Consider the following 16,269-nt stretch of genomic DNA (forward strand, 5'->3'; position numbering starts at 1 on the left):
ATGAAATCTGCCAGAAGTCGAAACTGTGACTAGGAGGCACTGAGGCACAGGAACAAAATAAATAATTAAGTAAATAAATTAATAATAATAAAATAAAATAAAATAATAATAATAATAATTGTTATTTATACCCCGCCCTCCCCAGCCAAGACCGGGCTCAGGGCAGCTAACACCAGGTATAAAAACAATTGATCAAAATACAACTTAAAACAAGATTAAAATACAACATTAAAACGCAGCCTCATTTCAGTGGAAACTCAAAATCAAAAACTTTTTGGGGATGAAAATGTCAAATCTTCACCAAGGCCAGCTATCCAGACTGGTCCTACATGGGACATAGTGAGTCCTGCTGGCTTGCCCCAGCCAGGGTAGGAAAGCATTTTTTAAAAAGAAAGCTACACTAACCCCAGGCTGGCTAGCTAAGGGCTCCACACATCAGATCTACTGGATCCAAATTTCCCAGCATCCCATCCTGCCATATCCTGCATTTCAGGGCTTTCTACTGGCTAGGGCTGGGCAATATCTTGATATATCACCCAGAACCAGTCTGGAGTCCATATTATGATACAGTGGAACCTCGGCTGTCGAACGCTTCAAAATCCAAACAATTTGGAACCCGAACACCGACAACCAAATGCTTCCGTTTTTGAACGTGTCTCGGAAGTCGAACGGCTTCCGCGGTGCATTTCTTCATTTTTCAAAAAGGAATTTGCCGAGCGGCAACTGTGCCTCAGTTGTTGAACGTTTTCCGGAACGGATTACGTCTGACAACCGAGGTTCCACTGTGTCGGATTTGTAATTCTTGACCTGGTAACATATCACAAATTGTGATGCGTGTGTGTGTGCGCTATGCAAAGATCACGATGCAGGAAAAACCGTGAAGCCGGCCAAAGCTTCTCTCGATTCCTCCAGCCCCGGTTAACTCTGCCGGCTCAGTTCTCCCCTGAACCTGGCGCCGGCAAAAATCACGATCCGGGAAAAACCGTGAAGCTAGCCAATGCCTCTACATAGCTCCATCCTTATTTCAGACATGGTGATATATCAGTATATCACAATGTTTAGCTGGTGAAAGATCACAATGTTGAAAAACAGATATCGCCCAGCCCTATGACTGGCCACTAACAGCAGGGACCTTTCCTTCCAGTTGGGTGATGCTACGGCCTCTGCTGCAGTAAAGCCCCTCCTCTGCCACCGCCCCCCCCCACCGCTGGCCATGATCCTGTTTGCCAGCAGAGAAGTGCCAATAATAATAATAATAATAATAATAATAATAATAATAATAATTTTTTATTATTTGTACCCCGCCCATCTGGCTGTGTTTCCCCAGCCACTCTGGGCAGCTTCCACAAAGACCAAAAATACACTAAGATGTCACACGTTAAAAACTTCCCTGAACAGGGCTGCCTTAAGATGTCTTCTAAATGTCAGGTAGTTGTTTATCTCTTTGACATCTGGTGGGAGGGCGTTCCACAGGGCGGGCGCCACTACTGGGAAGGCCCTCTGCCTGGTTCCCTGTAGCTTTGCTTCTCGCAATGAGGGAACTGCCAGAAGGCCCTCAACGCTGGACCTCAGCGTCCAGGCAGAATGATGGGGGTGGAGACGCTCCTTCAGGTCTACTGGGCCGAGGCCATTTAGGGCTTTAAAGGTCAACACCAACACTTTGAATTGTGCTCGGAAACGTACTGGGAGTACTTGGAACGTACTCGGAAACGTACAAATCACCCCCCACCCCCTCTCCCAAGCCCTGACTGGCCAGGGGTGGAGAGGACCCCCCAAAGGCTTCCCGTTGACTTCTTCGGGTTACACAGCTGATCAGGATAGGGTTGCTCTGAGAAAGAGAGCGGATCCCTCTTGTAATCTGCTCACCTTCTTGTCCTTCTCCGAGCCGTCTGTGAGGAGGATCCCTTTGGCTTGCATGTGGCGGTACAAGATCTTCTGGAGAGCCGACATGTCGCACTTGATCACATATTCCACCTGAGAGAAGCAAGTAACGTGTCACTCAAAAATTCAGAGTAATGGAAACGCCTTTTGCCCTGGTGAGAATCTCACACTATCTCTAAATGTCTGACTACAATGGCACCATAAGCCACAAGACATTTTCTAAAGCAGAGCTGGAAAGACTTCAAGCTTACGGGATCTACTTGATCTAGTAGAAACCCAAGATTCATCTGCCAAAGCCCAGCACAGAGAAGAACCAGAACTGACCAGAAAAATCTGGTTACTTGGAGATTTTTTCACTTTAGCAGCATAATTTAGCTGAGGGTGGAGCCGTTTTGTTGCTGCTATCGTTAAACAACTACATCATCAGAAATCCTTGCAGATATACTGCAGATCGCCAAGCGACTGAACGGCAGATCCATTTCTGCCTTCTTCTGCCCAGATCTGCTTTAAGGCAGGGGTGGGCAAAATACAGATTTTCTGGGTGATTTGCAGGAGATCAGCAAGGACTCCTAATCCCATAACAACGCCAACAACCAAATGACTTCCCCCTTAAATTATACCACTGAAATAAAAGAAGTCTGCAGAGAGGAGGCAACTAGGAATGGGTTTTTCTGTGGGACTGTGGGCTCCTGACTTAAGAATTCTAAAGTTCCAGATGCATTCGTTTTGAACCTATTTCCAGTTGTTTAAAGTCAGGATGACAGCAGATTCCACAAGCCTGAAGCCTCTTCACTCTCTATCTCACAAGTCTTGACACTGGGGAATATCTGAGTTGTGAAAGCATTAGGTGATGCCCTAGGGAGATCAGAAGATTGTTTTTATCTCATATTGCCTTGGGTGCAATCTGTAAAAAGGAAGCTTATTCTTAACGAAGAGAGTTACAGACTAGGCAGAGGTGCAAAGGGAGCACACAGCAAAAGACAGCAATGGAGACCAATAGAAATTATTGTGATTTTAGGAAAAGGTGATTCTGTAGATACAGATTCCATGACTACTGGACACTGGGCGATGCAGACGGGCTCATATCTTGTTGTGTCCAAAGTCTCATTTTTCTGCCCCTGATATTCTCTGTGCTCACAACACAGAAGGGGGAAACAAGGCAAGATTCAGAGCCAACCAAGCTCAATTAGTCTTTGCCTTCAGAGATACCGTATTTTTCGCTCTATAAGACACATTTTCCCCTCCAAAAGTTAAGGGGAAATGTGTGTGCATCCTATGGAGCGAATGCAGGCTCCCTGGCTTCAGCGATAACAACGCGAAGCATCCGAAGCACAAAGGGAGTGCTCCGTCCACGCTCTGGAGGCTTCATGTTGCTTTCGCTCTCCAGGCTTCAGGGATAGCCGCCTGAAGCCTTAGGAGCGCAGTGCGGGTTCTCGCTGCGCTCTGCAGGCTTCGGGTTCCTTTCGCTGAAGCCAGGAGAGCAAGACTCTCCTGGCTTCAGCAGAGAGGGAGAGCTGTGCCCCTTCAGCCAAGGAGGAGGAGAAATGGAAGGGGCTCCATTTCTCCTGCCGCTTCACTGAAGGGGCGCTGAGCAGAGAGGGGGAGATTTCCCCCCCCCTTTTTCTCCCCCTCTAAAACAAAGTGCGTCCCATAAAGTGAAAAATACGGTATGTTTTTGCTGCTCATTTTGTGGCATTGTGAATTTTGGATTTAATACAGAACATTAGAAAACTTCAGAAGGTCTTCCTTCTTCCACAAACCTTTTCTGGCAGCTGAGATTCGACCTCTTTCTTCAGCCTCCGTAACAAGAAAGGGCGGAGAACTTTGTGCAGGCGCCGGATGATCAGAATAGTCTCTTCCTCGTTTAAATCCACCTGCAGGAAAGAGCACAATGAAAAAATAACATGTATGGGTTGTTGTTTTTTAAAGAACCAAAATTGCACTGTTCGATTTGTAGCATGTATCTCAATGGTTTAGCAAACTGAGAATCCGAAGAGTTTATTTAGAGGGTTTTTTAAAAAACCTAATTTAAAGAGGCTAGCATCATCATGCTAACATGGAAAGTATGCTTGAAAAGTATAAGGTAAAGGTAAAGGGACCCCTGGCCGTTAGGTCCAGTCGTGGCTGACTCTGGGGTCTCGCTTTATAGGCCGAGGGAGCCGGCGTACAGCTTCCTGGTCATGTGGCCAGCATGACTAAGCCGCTTGTGGCGAACGAGAGCAGCACACGGAAACGCCATTTACCTTCCCGCTGGAGCGGTACCTATTTATCTACTTGGACTTTGACGTGCTTTCAAACTGCTAGGTTGGCAGGAACAGAGACCAAGCAACGGGAGCTCACCCCGTTACGGGGGTTCGAACCACTGACTTTCTGATCAGCAAGTCCTAGGTTCTGTGGTTTAACCCACAGCGCCACCCGTGTCCCACAGCGTGATACAAACAAGCGAGCAACATCCCATAAGCAGCCCAGTTTAGGCAGGTTTTTAATGTTTGATCTTTTATCGTGTTTTTAATACTCTGTTGGGAGCCACCCAGGGTGGCTGGGGAAACCCAGCCAGGTGGGCGGGGAATGAAAAATAAATTATTATTGTAATTATAATTATAATCATCATCATCATACCCTTTCTCCGGTCATGGCAAAAGGGGCGTTGAACCACTGCTCAAAGGTGCTGCAGCTCTTGAAAATGGTGGGGAGGAGGAAATTCAGAAGAGCCCAAAGTTCCGGCAGTTTGTTCTGCAAGGGCGTCCCCGTCAGGAGGATTCTTCTGGGGGCGACGTAGTGCGTGTTCAGCACCTGAGTGAGTTTGCAGTGGTGGTTCTTCATGCGATGGCCTTCGTCGACAATCATATACTTCCACCGAATCTACGAAAAGACAAGACGACAAAACTTTCTTCCCCTAGTTCTACGCGTGCAAATCCTAAAACAGTTGCGGGCCTTCAGCTTAAAAATAAAAAAACCAAAAGATTCAGCAGGACCAGAACACCCAAAATGCAACCATGTTAGGTGCAGGGTTGGCGTGGCTCCCTCAAAACGGCCTGGCAGTGGAGGGACTTCGTGGGGCCTGTGGGCCAAACTTGTTCCCCCCTCAGGGCCGTCTTACCCATAGGTGCTAGGGGTGCGGGGCATCTGGGTGCCGGGCTCTCAGGGGCGCCAGGCCCAGAGTCCGGGGAAGCCCATTGGTCGGAGTGCCGCAGCGGGCAGCTCTGCGTCGCGAGTTCGGGGGAGACTGAGCCAGCGAGACGCTGAGGTGGCTGGCTGGCTCTGCCCTCCTGCACGCCTGGGACTAGGCAACCTGGGGAGGGGGGACGGCGGGTGGATCTTTGCACCCCATCACCGCATATGCTTAAGACAGCCCTGTCCCCTCTGCTCTATTCAATGTACAATGGTACCTCGGGTCTATTCCTAACCTGAAAGAGGTCTGTTCTTAACCTGAAACTGTTCTTAACCTGAAGCACCACTTTAGCTAATGGGGCTTCCTGCTGCCGCCGCGCCACCGGAGCACGATTTCTGTTCTCATCCTGAAGCAAAGTTCTTAACCTGAGGTACTATTTCTGGGTTAGCGGAGTCTGTAACCTGAAGCGTCTATAACCCGAGGTACCACTGTACAGTTGTAGATTGGAAGTCGAACAGAATCCATTCCGGAAGTCCGTTCGACTTTCAAAATGTTCGGAAACCAAAGCGTATGAGCCTGACAGCCAAGCTGATAAAACAGAATGGGCTTGTCACCCCACAGGCAACTACAAATGCATGCTGGTTCTGTGGCCCAAAAAGAAATTCTAACTGGCCAGCCGTGAATCTGGGGCGGTGCACTTGGTGCAGAGCCTGTCAGCAGTTTTTCCGAAGCAATAATGAAACCAAGCGCTCCAAATTCTGGTTTTATGAGGGCCACTTTGCAAGCAAAATTATGTCCCCATCAGGAGATGCTTCAAAGAGCCACGGGCGGATTTGAAAGGAGAGGGAGGAATTGGGTGAAAGCTGGATTCAAACCACAGAAAAGAAGTTTTAAAAAATGAAAAGGATGGAAATCTTTGCAAAGATTAAATAAGCTATCCTCAAAAAGCCCATCAGAAGGTGCTTGTGCCCAGGAATGCGTGTTCTCAATTGAATATTAGGCCAGGGGGGAGATGGTCAGAAAACTACCAATGAAAAGTTGACTATGGCAAGCACATGAAAGCTCATTAAGAAATTCACAGGCTCTGATGTATGACAATTGGAACTCCGTTACTTAAATGCCTCCACTTCCGCAGAAGCCATGGCTCCCAAAGATTAGCTCCCACTTTTCAGAGTCTATTAACTATTCAGGAGACACTCAGATCAAAAGCAGTGATTTTGAGCTATCGGGTGTAAATGCACAAATGAAAATGAAGATAGATTTCATTCTGGCCCCTTATTATCTCCCCACATCCAGAAAGCGGCTACACAGCCGGAGTCCTTTTGCTGGTCGTGTTTGTCTCTGCTCGGAAAACAAAGAGCGAGAGAAGAGCCGTGGATCAAAATGGAATAGCAGGACCCCACAATAAATGTCACTGGGAGGATGCCGACGCTCCTGCGTGGAGCGATGGTGGGGAGGCATTGACGAGATCCACAGGCAGCGAAGCCATTCTCTCGTCCGCAGCCCTGAAAGTGGCACAGCAGGAGAGGAGACGGTGAATGGGCTGGAAGAAAAGCCCAACGCCTCCATTCAGGCAGAGAAACGCAGAACGGCCTTTTAAAGACAACAGCGATGGCGGGTGCAGGGCCAGGAGTCTCTTTGCCAGGTGCAATCCTGGCTGTTTGGGGCGAGGGCAAGAGACCACGTCCCCGAGAGGAGCCAGAAACGCAGCCTTACCTTAGCAAGAATGTGCTTGTCCTTTATTATGTACTCGTAAGTCGTCAAAAGAACATTAAATTTCCCGCTACGGAGTTGAGGGACGAGGGATCGGCGCATCGCAGGTGTGCCCTGGAAAGAGAAAAGAAAAGCATCCCCTGAAACGAGGGTACATAAATGCAAAACAAATTGCAAGGGTCCTGTTGCGATGAGCAAATTCTCCAGAACAAGCTGGAGAAAAAGTAAATTGTAATTACTTTGCCACTGTCAATGGCTCCCGGACAGAAAACTCCACTCAGATAGCAGGTCTTATTGCTGTTCCAAGTTAGGCTGAAGGTCCATATTGTTTACAAGCGCCTTCCTAAGAATATCAGGGGCTGAATTAGTCCAACGGTGAACTAGTTCAGTATTGGTAAACCACCTGAAATCTCCGATAAAAGCCAAGACATGAAAGCTCACATACAGTGGTACCTCTGGTTGCGGACGGGTTCTCATCCCAAGGTTTCCGCAACCAGAGGTGCCTGTTCTGTGCATGGCGCGATAGAGCGCTTCTGCGAATGCAGCGAAACCTGGGAAAATACTTCTGAGTTTGCCGCTTTTGCAACCCAAAGTTTATGTTACCCGGGGGTAACATTAAGCTGAGGTTCTACTGTATTATACTCCTGGATAGCTCAGTTGGTTAGAGTGTGGTGCTGGCAAGGTCAAGGCTGCAGGTTCGATTTCCGTATGGGGCAGCTACGTATTCCTGCATTGGGGGCTGGGGCTGGGATAGATGCTCCTCAGGGTCCCTCAACTTTACAATTCTATGATTTACAACAAATATTTCAGGACGTACAGAATTTATCCGTACAGAACCGTACAGAATTTATCATCTGTCTTGCTCCAGCTAGAACACTTACAATCATTAACGATTTCCTGCTGCATTTCAATGTCTGAAAGTAACTGTGACTTGTTATAAATTGCACTGAATTTGCACAAGGGGAGTTTCCAGGAGCCAATAGCATACCAGAGATAGATTGGGAACATCTTCATCATCTCTTGGTCACGGCCATGAGCAGAGATTGCGCAACACGGGGCAAGGCAGGCTTATTCTCCCACCACCATCCTGCAGCCGGGTGAGCCGCAAGGGCGTCACAAAGCGTCAGGGGTCCACCCCAGGGGAGCCCCCCTCTGAGAAGGCCCGGCCCCAGGGGGGATGATGGTCAGACTCAGCACCCCCCCCAAGCTGGGGCCATGGCCTTTGGGGCAGCCCCACCCAAAACTCTACAGACAGCTATTGATGCTGACCTTTGTTGTGACGACAACAGGAACTGAGCCAAGACTTGAGGCCACGAGGAAGGCAGAACCTCAACACAAGGAGGCCCACTATGTAGAGCCCAAAATAATTTCGGGAACCTTTTAACCAGCAACTGAACCAGGGGTGGATTTAGGTTTGATGAGGCCCTAAGCTACTGAGGGGAATGGGGCCCTTTCTATGTCCAGCTGTCCTTTGTCAACAACAAATTCTCCCTGTTATTTGTGTGTTGAATATATGCTATATGGTCACTTATGGACCTCATAGGTATCTCAAGCCATTTGCACATAACAAATTTTTATTTTATCAAAGTGATTGTTGACCTGAAATACAATTAAGAAGAAGTATCCAGGGTTTTCCCCCTCTACATTTTGGGGGGCCCCCAAGAGAGTGGGGCCCCAAGCTATAGCTTGTTGAGCTTATACATAAATCCGGCACTGAACTGAATGTATCCATAGCAGGAGTATATTAGAACAAGGGAGGGACTTTGCAGAAGCACAATGGGCTCCGAACTGGGGAGGGGTAGGCCTCTGCCGGGCATGCATGAATCCCAGGAAGCGGACCGGCTCCCTCTGCACGTCCCGCGCCATCGCGTGCCCAAGGGGGCCGGCAGCTGACGGCAACAAGCCTGGATCAAGTGTACAGATTACTGTATTTTCCCGTGTATTAGACGAGGGTTTTTTGGGCTCAAAAATAGTGTGAAAAAACTGGGGTCATCCTATACATGGATAGTGGGGGGGGGGGAGCTGTGCACCGCCAGCCAGCTGGCTGGGGGGGGGCCGCAACTCCCCCCATGCTGCTGCTGCGGGAGATGTGCACTCTAGGGTGTGTTTCCCGCAGCGGCGTAGGGGGAAGTTGCGTGCCTGTCCGTGCTCTAGGGAGCGTTTCCCGCCCGCAGTGGCTTGGGGGGAGCGGCTGCCCACTTTGCCAACCCCCAGCAATCGCCCTGCTGGGGTGATGGCACGCGTGCAACTCCCCCTTTAGAAGCTCAACAGCTTTGGGCCATTTCCCATCATTTTCTTTAAATTTAGTCCACCAAAATAGGGGGCAGTAAAATACAGTGAGCTGTTTTCAGTGCACAGAAAAACCACACAACTAAATAGATGGGGGGACGACGACGGGGTTTATGTGTTTATACTGCCCACTTTATTTTTGCGTATAAAGGACATCCAAACCTTGTAGGAGATTTTCACGACAGAAGGAGCCCATTTGTCAAACTCGTAAGTCCAGTTGGATAAAGTCCTGTGTAAAAGATTAAGAACACAAAGCATCTCAAAACCATTGGTTCTATAAATTGTCTTAAGAGCTCTGCAGTCTTACAGTAAAAGATATAACAAAGTCTACAGCCTGGTTTTTGATTTTCAAGGTGGGAGACCAAAGGAGAGCAGAAGCTTTTCTCGTCATCTCAGAAAAGGCTCCCAGGAGCAGGAAGTCCCCGGGACAGGCTCTGCTTAGCTACTCGAGAGTAGGACGGCTCCTGAAAACATAGTCATAATAAGCTGAAGATTGGAAACAGATAACTCCTAACACACCTATTAACCGCTGCAAAGACAACTATTGCCAGAACATGGAAATCATTCCAATTATTAACTGGGGACCAATGGCATAATGCAGGGGTCAGCAAACTTTTTCAGGCCGGTCCTCTGTCCCTCAGACCGTGGGGGACACACACTATATTTTGAAAAAACAAAATAAAATAAAAATGAATGATTTCCTATGCCCCGCAAATAACCCAGAGATGCATTTTAAATAAAAGGGCACATTCTACTCATGTAAAAACACGTTGATTCCCAGACCGTCCGCAGGCTGGATTGAGAAGGCGACTGGGCCGGATCCGGCCCCTGGGCCTTGGTTTGCCTACCCATGGTATAATGCAATCTGGCAAGCAGCATTATTGGAAAAAAGGACACAAAATTTAAAGAGGCCAAAAGTAACAATGCCCTATCGATTATATGAATAATATGGCAGAACAGCAGCCATAGTTTACAGCCGCCTGGCGTGCATGAAGTACATATCATAATTTTTTAACCTTCCCTCCCTCCCTCCTTCCTTCCTCAAAAATTCTAATTGCTATGGATACAAAATACCTTTTACTTCTGGTCCCCAATCTAAGCAAAACATGTCACTATACATCATTTCATATCTGGAATAAGTGTAATAATATTTGGCACATACACTTTGGCACAACTTTGTTAATGTATTCAGAAACGTTTACCCGAGTGTTTTTATTGTTGATTTATTTTTAATTTTACCATATGTAATTGTTGCCGGTCATATGTAAACAAACAGATATCTCAATGCAGCAGTTTAAAGATAAGAATGAATAAAAACATTGTTACAAAAAAAACACCAGCCAAGAGAAGAGGAAAAGCTGCCTGGGTCGCAGCACAGGACTCCTTTCTCACATGCATGCAGACACTTGCCCAATTTGAGTCCAATGTACTGCCTGAATATATTTTAGTGCTTTGCTGAAGAGGAGGGGATTTTCAGAATCTGCACCTGTTTGCAGAAAGACAGTGCAGCAGGCTTGTAATTACAAACCCTGTGATTTATTTCTTTGCACTTAGAGGTCTTTGCTTCCCAGTCCTCTTCTGAAGACACAAGATTTCCCCTGAAAATGGAAATCCTGTTGTGCGTGTTTATTGCTCCTTGCTAACTGATCTGACGGTACAACGAAAAGGGACAAAGCAGCTGGGCAGATGCTCGTTTCGTTTTTCTTCAAGCAGGTTTCCAACCTCTCAGTTTGCAAGTGAAAGTTTGGGGAAACGTTAATAGGGGACTGTGGCAGGCGAGAATTCTACCACTGTGTTCAGGTGAAGATCTGCCAAAAGAGAAGACGAAAGAACTCTTCATGGGCGCTACAACTGTGGCTAGGATTTTGCTGGCCCAAGGATGGAAAAGTGATGAAGAAGAATGGCAAGGAAAACGGATGGAATATGCTGAAATGGTGAAGCCAACTGAAAGACTTAAGAGACAAAGACAATAGAGATTTGAAAAAAGATTAGGAACCATTTATGATATACAGTGGTACCTCAGGTTAAGTACTTAATACGTTCCGGAGGTCTGTACTTAACCTGAAACTGTTTTTAACCTGAAGCACCACGTTAGCTAATGGGGCCTCCTGCTGCTGCCGCGCCGCTGGAGCACAATTTCTGTTCTCATCCTGAAGCAAAGTTCTTAACCTGAAGCACTATTTCTGGGTTAGCGGAGTCTGTAACCTGAAGCGTATGTAACCTGAGGTACCACTGTACTTACAGAAAAAATGTAAAAGAAATGGACTCACTAGCAGGGTTTGCTTAAACACAATCAACAAAATAAATACAGGAAATATGATGAATATGTTAAAATGGAGGGGGAATAACAATAATGATCTTAAAGACATTAAAATGAAGAAATGTTAAAATAAGCAGGAAAAGGGAAGTTTGCAAAAAACCAGAAAAGGAAGTTGAGGGAAGGGGGGAATTTGGGATTTGTATTTTTTGTTGTACATTATGATAGTTGGATGGTAAAAATGTAAAACTCAGTAAAACATATTTGCAAAAAAATAGTAATAGGGGACTGTGAAGCCCTGGGAGAAGACGCAGCTCTTTGCTCTTCATGCTCTTGCTGTTGGGTCACTGCTCTCTCCCCATCCAAATACACAGATCAAAAAATATTTCTGATTGTTTCAAAAGTTCAGACGCTGCTGCTGCTGCAATGAGGTTGCTGACTGGGCTGCAAACCGCCGTGAAGCTTAACTATGGTTTAAAAGTGAATGAATGCTCAGCCTATTGGTCCCTGGAGCTAAAACGGCGTCTGTTTTGCTCCTGGTGAGCTGCTGGGAGAGAAGCTTGGCTTAGCGTCCTGCCCAAACCGAGCCTCATTGTTTGCTCTCCCCAAACAAGCGCAAGGGGTTTATGCCAAGAAGAGGCCAGCATTACAGCCCATCATCGTATGATTGGAGCAGGCATGTCTAAAGTCTGTTTCGGGGGCCTAATACGGCCTATCGGTTTAATCCAGCCCCTGCGGCTGTTTATTTCCTGGGGTAAAATCTCAAAAAAAGCCCAACAACTTCAATCCTAAAAAAAGCCCAACAACCTTAGGGTAAAGTGGTAAAACCAGCTCAACAACGTCAATCCTAAAACAAGCTCGACAACTTCAAAAGCTCAACAACTTTTGGGTAAAATCATAAACAAAGCTCAACTACTTCAATCCTTAAAGGTAAAGGGACCCCTGACCATTAGGTCCAGTCGTGGCCGACTCTGGGGTTGTGGCGCTCATCTTGCTTTACTCGCTGAGGGAGCCGTTGTACAGCTTCCAGGTCATGTGGCCAGCATGACTAAGCCACTTCTGGCGAACCAGAGCAGCGCACGGAAACGCCGTTTACCTTCCTGCCAGAGCAGTACCTTTTTATCTACTTGCACTCTGACGTGCTTTCGAACTGCTAGGTTGGCAGGAGCAGGGACCGAGCAAAAGGAACTCACCCAGTTGCAGGGATTCGAACCGCCGACCTTCTGATCGGCAAGTCCTAGGCTCTGTGGTTTAACCCACAGTGCCACCCACGTCCCACTTCAATCATTAAAGAAGGTCAATAATGCTGGCCGGCCCTCACGCATGTTCACTTCATCAAATCTGGCCCTCTTTGAAAAAAAGTTCAGGCACCCCTGGTGTGGAGGGCACTTGGCATCCGACGTCACCTGAAGTCCACCTGGCAGTGTGGAGGCAGGAGAAGAGCAGACGCCGCAAGCTCACCTTTCAACCACTGCTCTGCGCAACTGCCGTTTAAAGCGGTGAGGCAACCGGGTCAAAGACAGTGGTGTCCTTTATTTCGATTACAGACTTTTGATTTGGGAGGGTGCGAAGGAAGAGCCCCCAGACATCCTTGGAGAAAGGTGATCAGGTGCTCTGCAAGCCCAGGCACACCTGCACCAAGGCAGGTCTGACTTGATGGCGTGATCGCTTTATAATGCAGCCGACTGGCTTTCACTAAAACCACTACCTTAATAAGACCAATATGGGTGTTTTTCCACCCCCAAAGTTCAATGTTTCCAAGAAAAAAATTCCCTCCTGGGGATCTGGGCCCTGAGATGTTAATTTTGTGTTTGTTTCAAATCTAACGTTACACAGAGCCTAGGGCGGCTGCAAAAGGTGGCTGGTGAGTCACCAAGTAAAAATATTCACAGCTAGGAGGTACTGACACCAAAAGGAGGAAAAGGAAGACTACAGTGGTACCTCGGGTTACATACGCTTCAGGTTACATACGCTTCAGGTTACAGACTCCACTAACCCAGAAATAGTGCTTCAGGTTAAGAACTTTGCTTCAGGATAAGAACAGAAATTGGGCTCCGGTGGTGCGGCAGCAGCAGCAGCAGGAGGCCCCATTAGCTAAAGTGGTGCTTCAGGTTAAGAACAGTTTCAGGTTAAGAACGGACCTCCAGAATGAATTAAGTACTTAACCCGAGGTACCACTGTATTATGAACCAAGGGTGCTGCAATGCCGCAAAGGGTGCCAGTTGAGAGCACCCCCTTTACAGATCTAGCAGCTGTGCTAAAATTCTTTAAAAACAAAGGGAAAAGGATGTCGCATAAAATAGGAAACACGTGCATTTCTCTCGCTCCCCCCTTGTGACTCACAGGAGGGAGAAGCTTTAATGACTAAAAAGCACAATAATGCTAAATGCTTTTTATCAGCCATCTGGTCCCCAATGACATGTGAGAAGAAGGGAAGACAATCAGAGAGGGAGCCCAGAGTCCCCCCTCAGCACAGCCTCCTGCGTGCTTCGTCAAACTGTTAAGCGTGTGCTTTTATGTGTATATATATATATATATATATATATATATATATATATATATATATATATATATATAAAGTCCACGTTGTTAATGGGCCAATCTGCACGGCGTAGAAAAATATCATTAGGAGGAGTTCATCTACTTACGAGAGGGGAACGATGATGAGATAGGGGCCATTGAGCCGTTTGTGGTCCATCAGGTAAGTGATGAGGGCAATGGTCTGTATGGTCTTCCCGAGACCCATTTCGTCAGCCAAAATCCCATTCAGATTGTTATTGTACAGAGAAACCATCCATTCCAGGCCCTGGATCTGAAATGCAGGAGAATCGCCTCGATTAACCGGAGTCTGCGCACAGCAAAGTTTTGATCTCGCGCCTCGGCTTTCATGAAAAATAAGCCGCAGATATTACAACCTGTGCGTGATGCCCTGCAGCTCTGTATGCCACAGCTTTTATTGACGGACGCTTTGGGCACAGGGCTAGAGATGAATGCCGCTCGCACTGCAACACACTGCAGGCTCTTAACTTGTGTCTTGAATGTCTATTTCCAGGGTTACACATTCTTGATTTACTTTTAGAACAATCTCTATTCTCCAACTTGCAGGTGGCAACCAACGGCCCTGACTCTTCCTTCGGAATAAATTATAAAGAGCACAGAATCAATTAAATATTGGTGCATCATGATGAAAAAACCCACCTCCTAAAGCTGCTAAGTTTTAATCAGGAGATAGGAGAAACTGAGGGGATTAAAAAAGCGAAGTCCAGTGAAGATGTAGCCATGGTTTGCAAAGTGGAAGCCAGCCTTGGACATGCGTGCTCCTTCCCATGTTTTAGACTCAATTCAAATGATACTTCAAACCATGGTTTGTAGGACTGGAAAGTTGCGCACACTGTCCTCCACTGCCAGGCTGCTGCAACCACAGTCTTCTGTTCTGTCCGATTGACCAGCTGTAGCTAATGTTGCCCACAAAACCATGGTCTGAAGGTTAGCATGGTTAGAATGTTAACCATGGAGTGTGCTAACCAGGGTGCCCATGTGAACCAAGTTCGAAACCGGAAGTGAAGAGGGCCTACAAACCATGGTTAAGAGGGAAACCGATTCGCAATAGCCATGATTCATAGGAGTGCTGATGCAATATTAAAACCACAGTTAATGCTGAAAAGGGAAGGAGTATTCATGTAGGGTAGTCGTGCACGCCCTATAGAAGACCCTCCGATCAGATGTCAAGGAAATAAAGTTATAAAAGACAGCCGAAGGTAGCTCTGTACAGGGATCTTTTTAAGATCGTATTGTGTTTTCTTTTGTTGCACAGAGTGGCTGGGGTAACCCAGTCAGATGGGCGACATATAAATAAGCAAATTATTATTATTATTATTATTATTATTATTATTATTATTATTATTATTATTATTATTATTATGGCAGGTTCCCTCTTTGAACTCATTAATTGCTGGGAGGTATTTTGAATTCTGCAGCTGATAAAACATTATTATTGAGATGCATGTTGCCATGAAACGGTTCAAGGAGAGAGGGCATTTTGGTAGCCATGAACCCAGCCCATGACATCTCCCAGCATAATGGGCGAGGCTGAAACATGCAGAAAGTACAGTGCCAGGAGCTCCATGTACCTTTCTGTATGCAGCCATTCCGGAACCAGAACCTCCTGTGGCCACAAGAGGTCTGAGCAGAAAGGGCACTCAAATTGCGCCAGCTTTGCAGAGAAGCCCTAAGGGCTAGGACCTCTCAAACACCGGGATAAGAAAAATGTGCTACTGATAGGAAGCTTCCCCCCTTCTGACCGGACTGCAGCCAGGCAACATAATGCAGAAAGGAAGAAAGCAGAATTCCCAACCAGAGGGTTTGGCTTGCAAGCGCCACCCACCCCAGCCAGGACCCTCAATGGTCAAGGATGATGGGATTTGTAGTCCTGCAACATCCAGAGCCCCGTGATAGGAAAGGCGGCTTTAAAATATTCAGGGGAAACCATCGAGAACCAAAGTTGCTTGATTCTTAATCAGTCAGTGAAGCTGAAATGTTTCCAGGGAAACTGACTGGGACAATGTTTGAGAACACCTATGGTAGAGATCCATGGAGGGGAGTTTTATGATCAGTGCACCCATGAAAGGCAGACCTGTGGACTGTCTGGCCAGAGTGGCGCATGCTCTGGTTATATCCTGCTTGGACTACTGCCATGCGCTCCATGTGGGGATGCCTTTGAAAGTGACCCGGAAACTGCAACTAATCCAGAATGCGGCAGCTAGACTGGTGATTGGGAGCGGCCGCCGAGACCATATAACACCGGTCTTGAAAGACCTACATTGGCTCCCAGGACGTTTCCGAGCACAATTCAAAGGGTTGGTGCTGACCTTTAAAGCCCTAAATGGCTTCGGTCCAGTAGACCTGAAGGATATATCGTTCTGCCCGGACGCTGAGGTCCAGCTCCGATGGCCTTCTGGTGGTTTCCTCACTGCGAGAAGCCAAGTTACAGGGAACCAGGAAGAGGGCCTTCTCGGTG

The 16,269-nt window shown here is 47.1% G+C and overlaps 1 protein-coding gene and 1 long non-coding RNA gene across 14 annotated transcripts in view; one reads left to right on the forward strand and one right to left on the reverse strand.

Moving 5' to 3' along the window:
- Positions 1–12,226, forward strand: part of LOC310697133 — a 237,521-nt gene extending 225,295 nt beyond the window's left edge. Inside the window, exon 4 of the long non-coding RNA XR_014520942.1 lies at positions 12,183–12,226. This is a non-coding gene — a long non-coding RNA (uncharacterized lncRNA). The remainder of the gene's footprint in view (positions 1–12,182) is intronic.
- Positions 1–16,269, reverse strand: part of SMARCA2 (SWI/SNF related BAF chromatin remodeling complex subunit ATPase 2) — a 124,714-nt gene that overhangs the window by 50,252 nt on the left and 58,193 nt on the right. For all 13 annotated transcript variants that reach the window (XM_083483281.1, XM_083483286.1, XM_083483285.1 and 10 more), the window contains 6 exons: positions 13,901–14,064; positions 9,158–9,224; positions 6,710–6,820; positions 4,501–4,743; positions 3,642–3,755; positions 1,867–1,974 (listed from right to left, as the gene is read on the reverse strand). In XM_083483281.1, coding sequence (XP_083339407.1) covers positions 1,867–1,974; positions 3,642–3,755; positions 4,501–4,743; positions 6,710–6,820; positions 9,158–9,224; positions 13,901–14,064 — 807 coding nt within the window. The remainder of the gene's footprint in view (positions 1–1,866; positions 1,975–3,641; positions 3,756–4,500; positions 4,744–6,709; positions 6,821–9,157; positions 9,225–13,900; positions 14,065–16,269) is intronic.

This window comes from Podarcis liolepis, assembly GCF_965112155.1.
Source record: "Podarcis liolepis genome assembly, chromosome: 17".
NCBI lineage: Eukaryota > Metazoa > Chordata > Lepidosauria > Squamata > Lacertidae > Podarcis > Podarcis liolepis.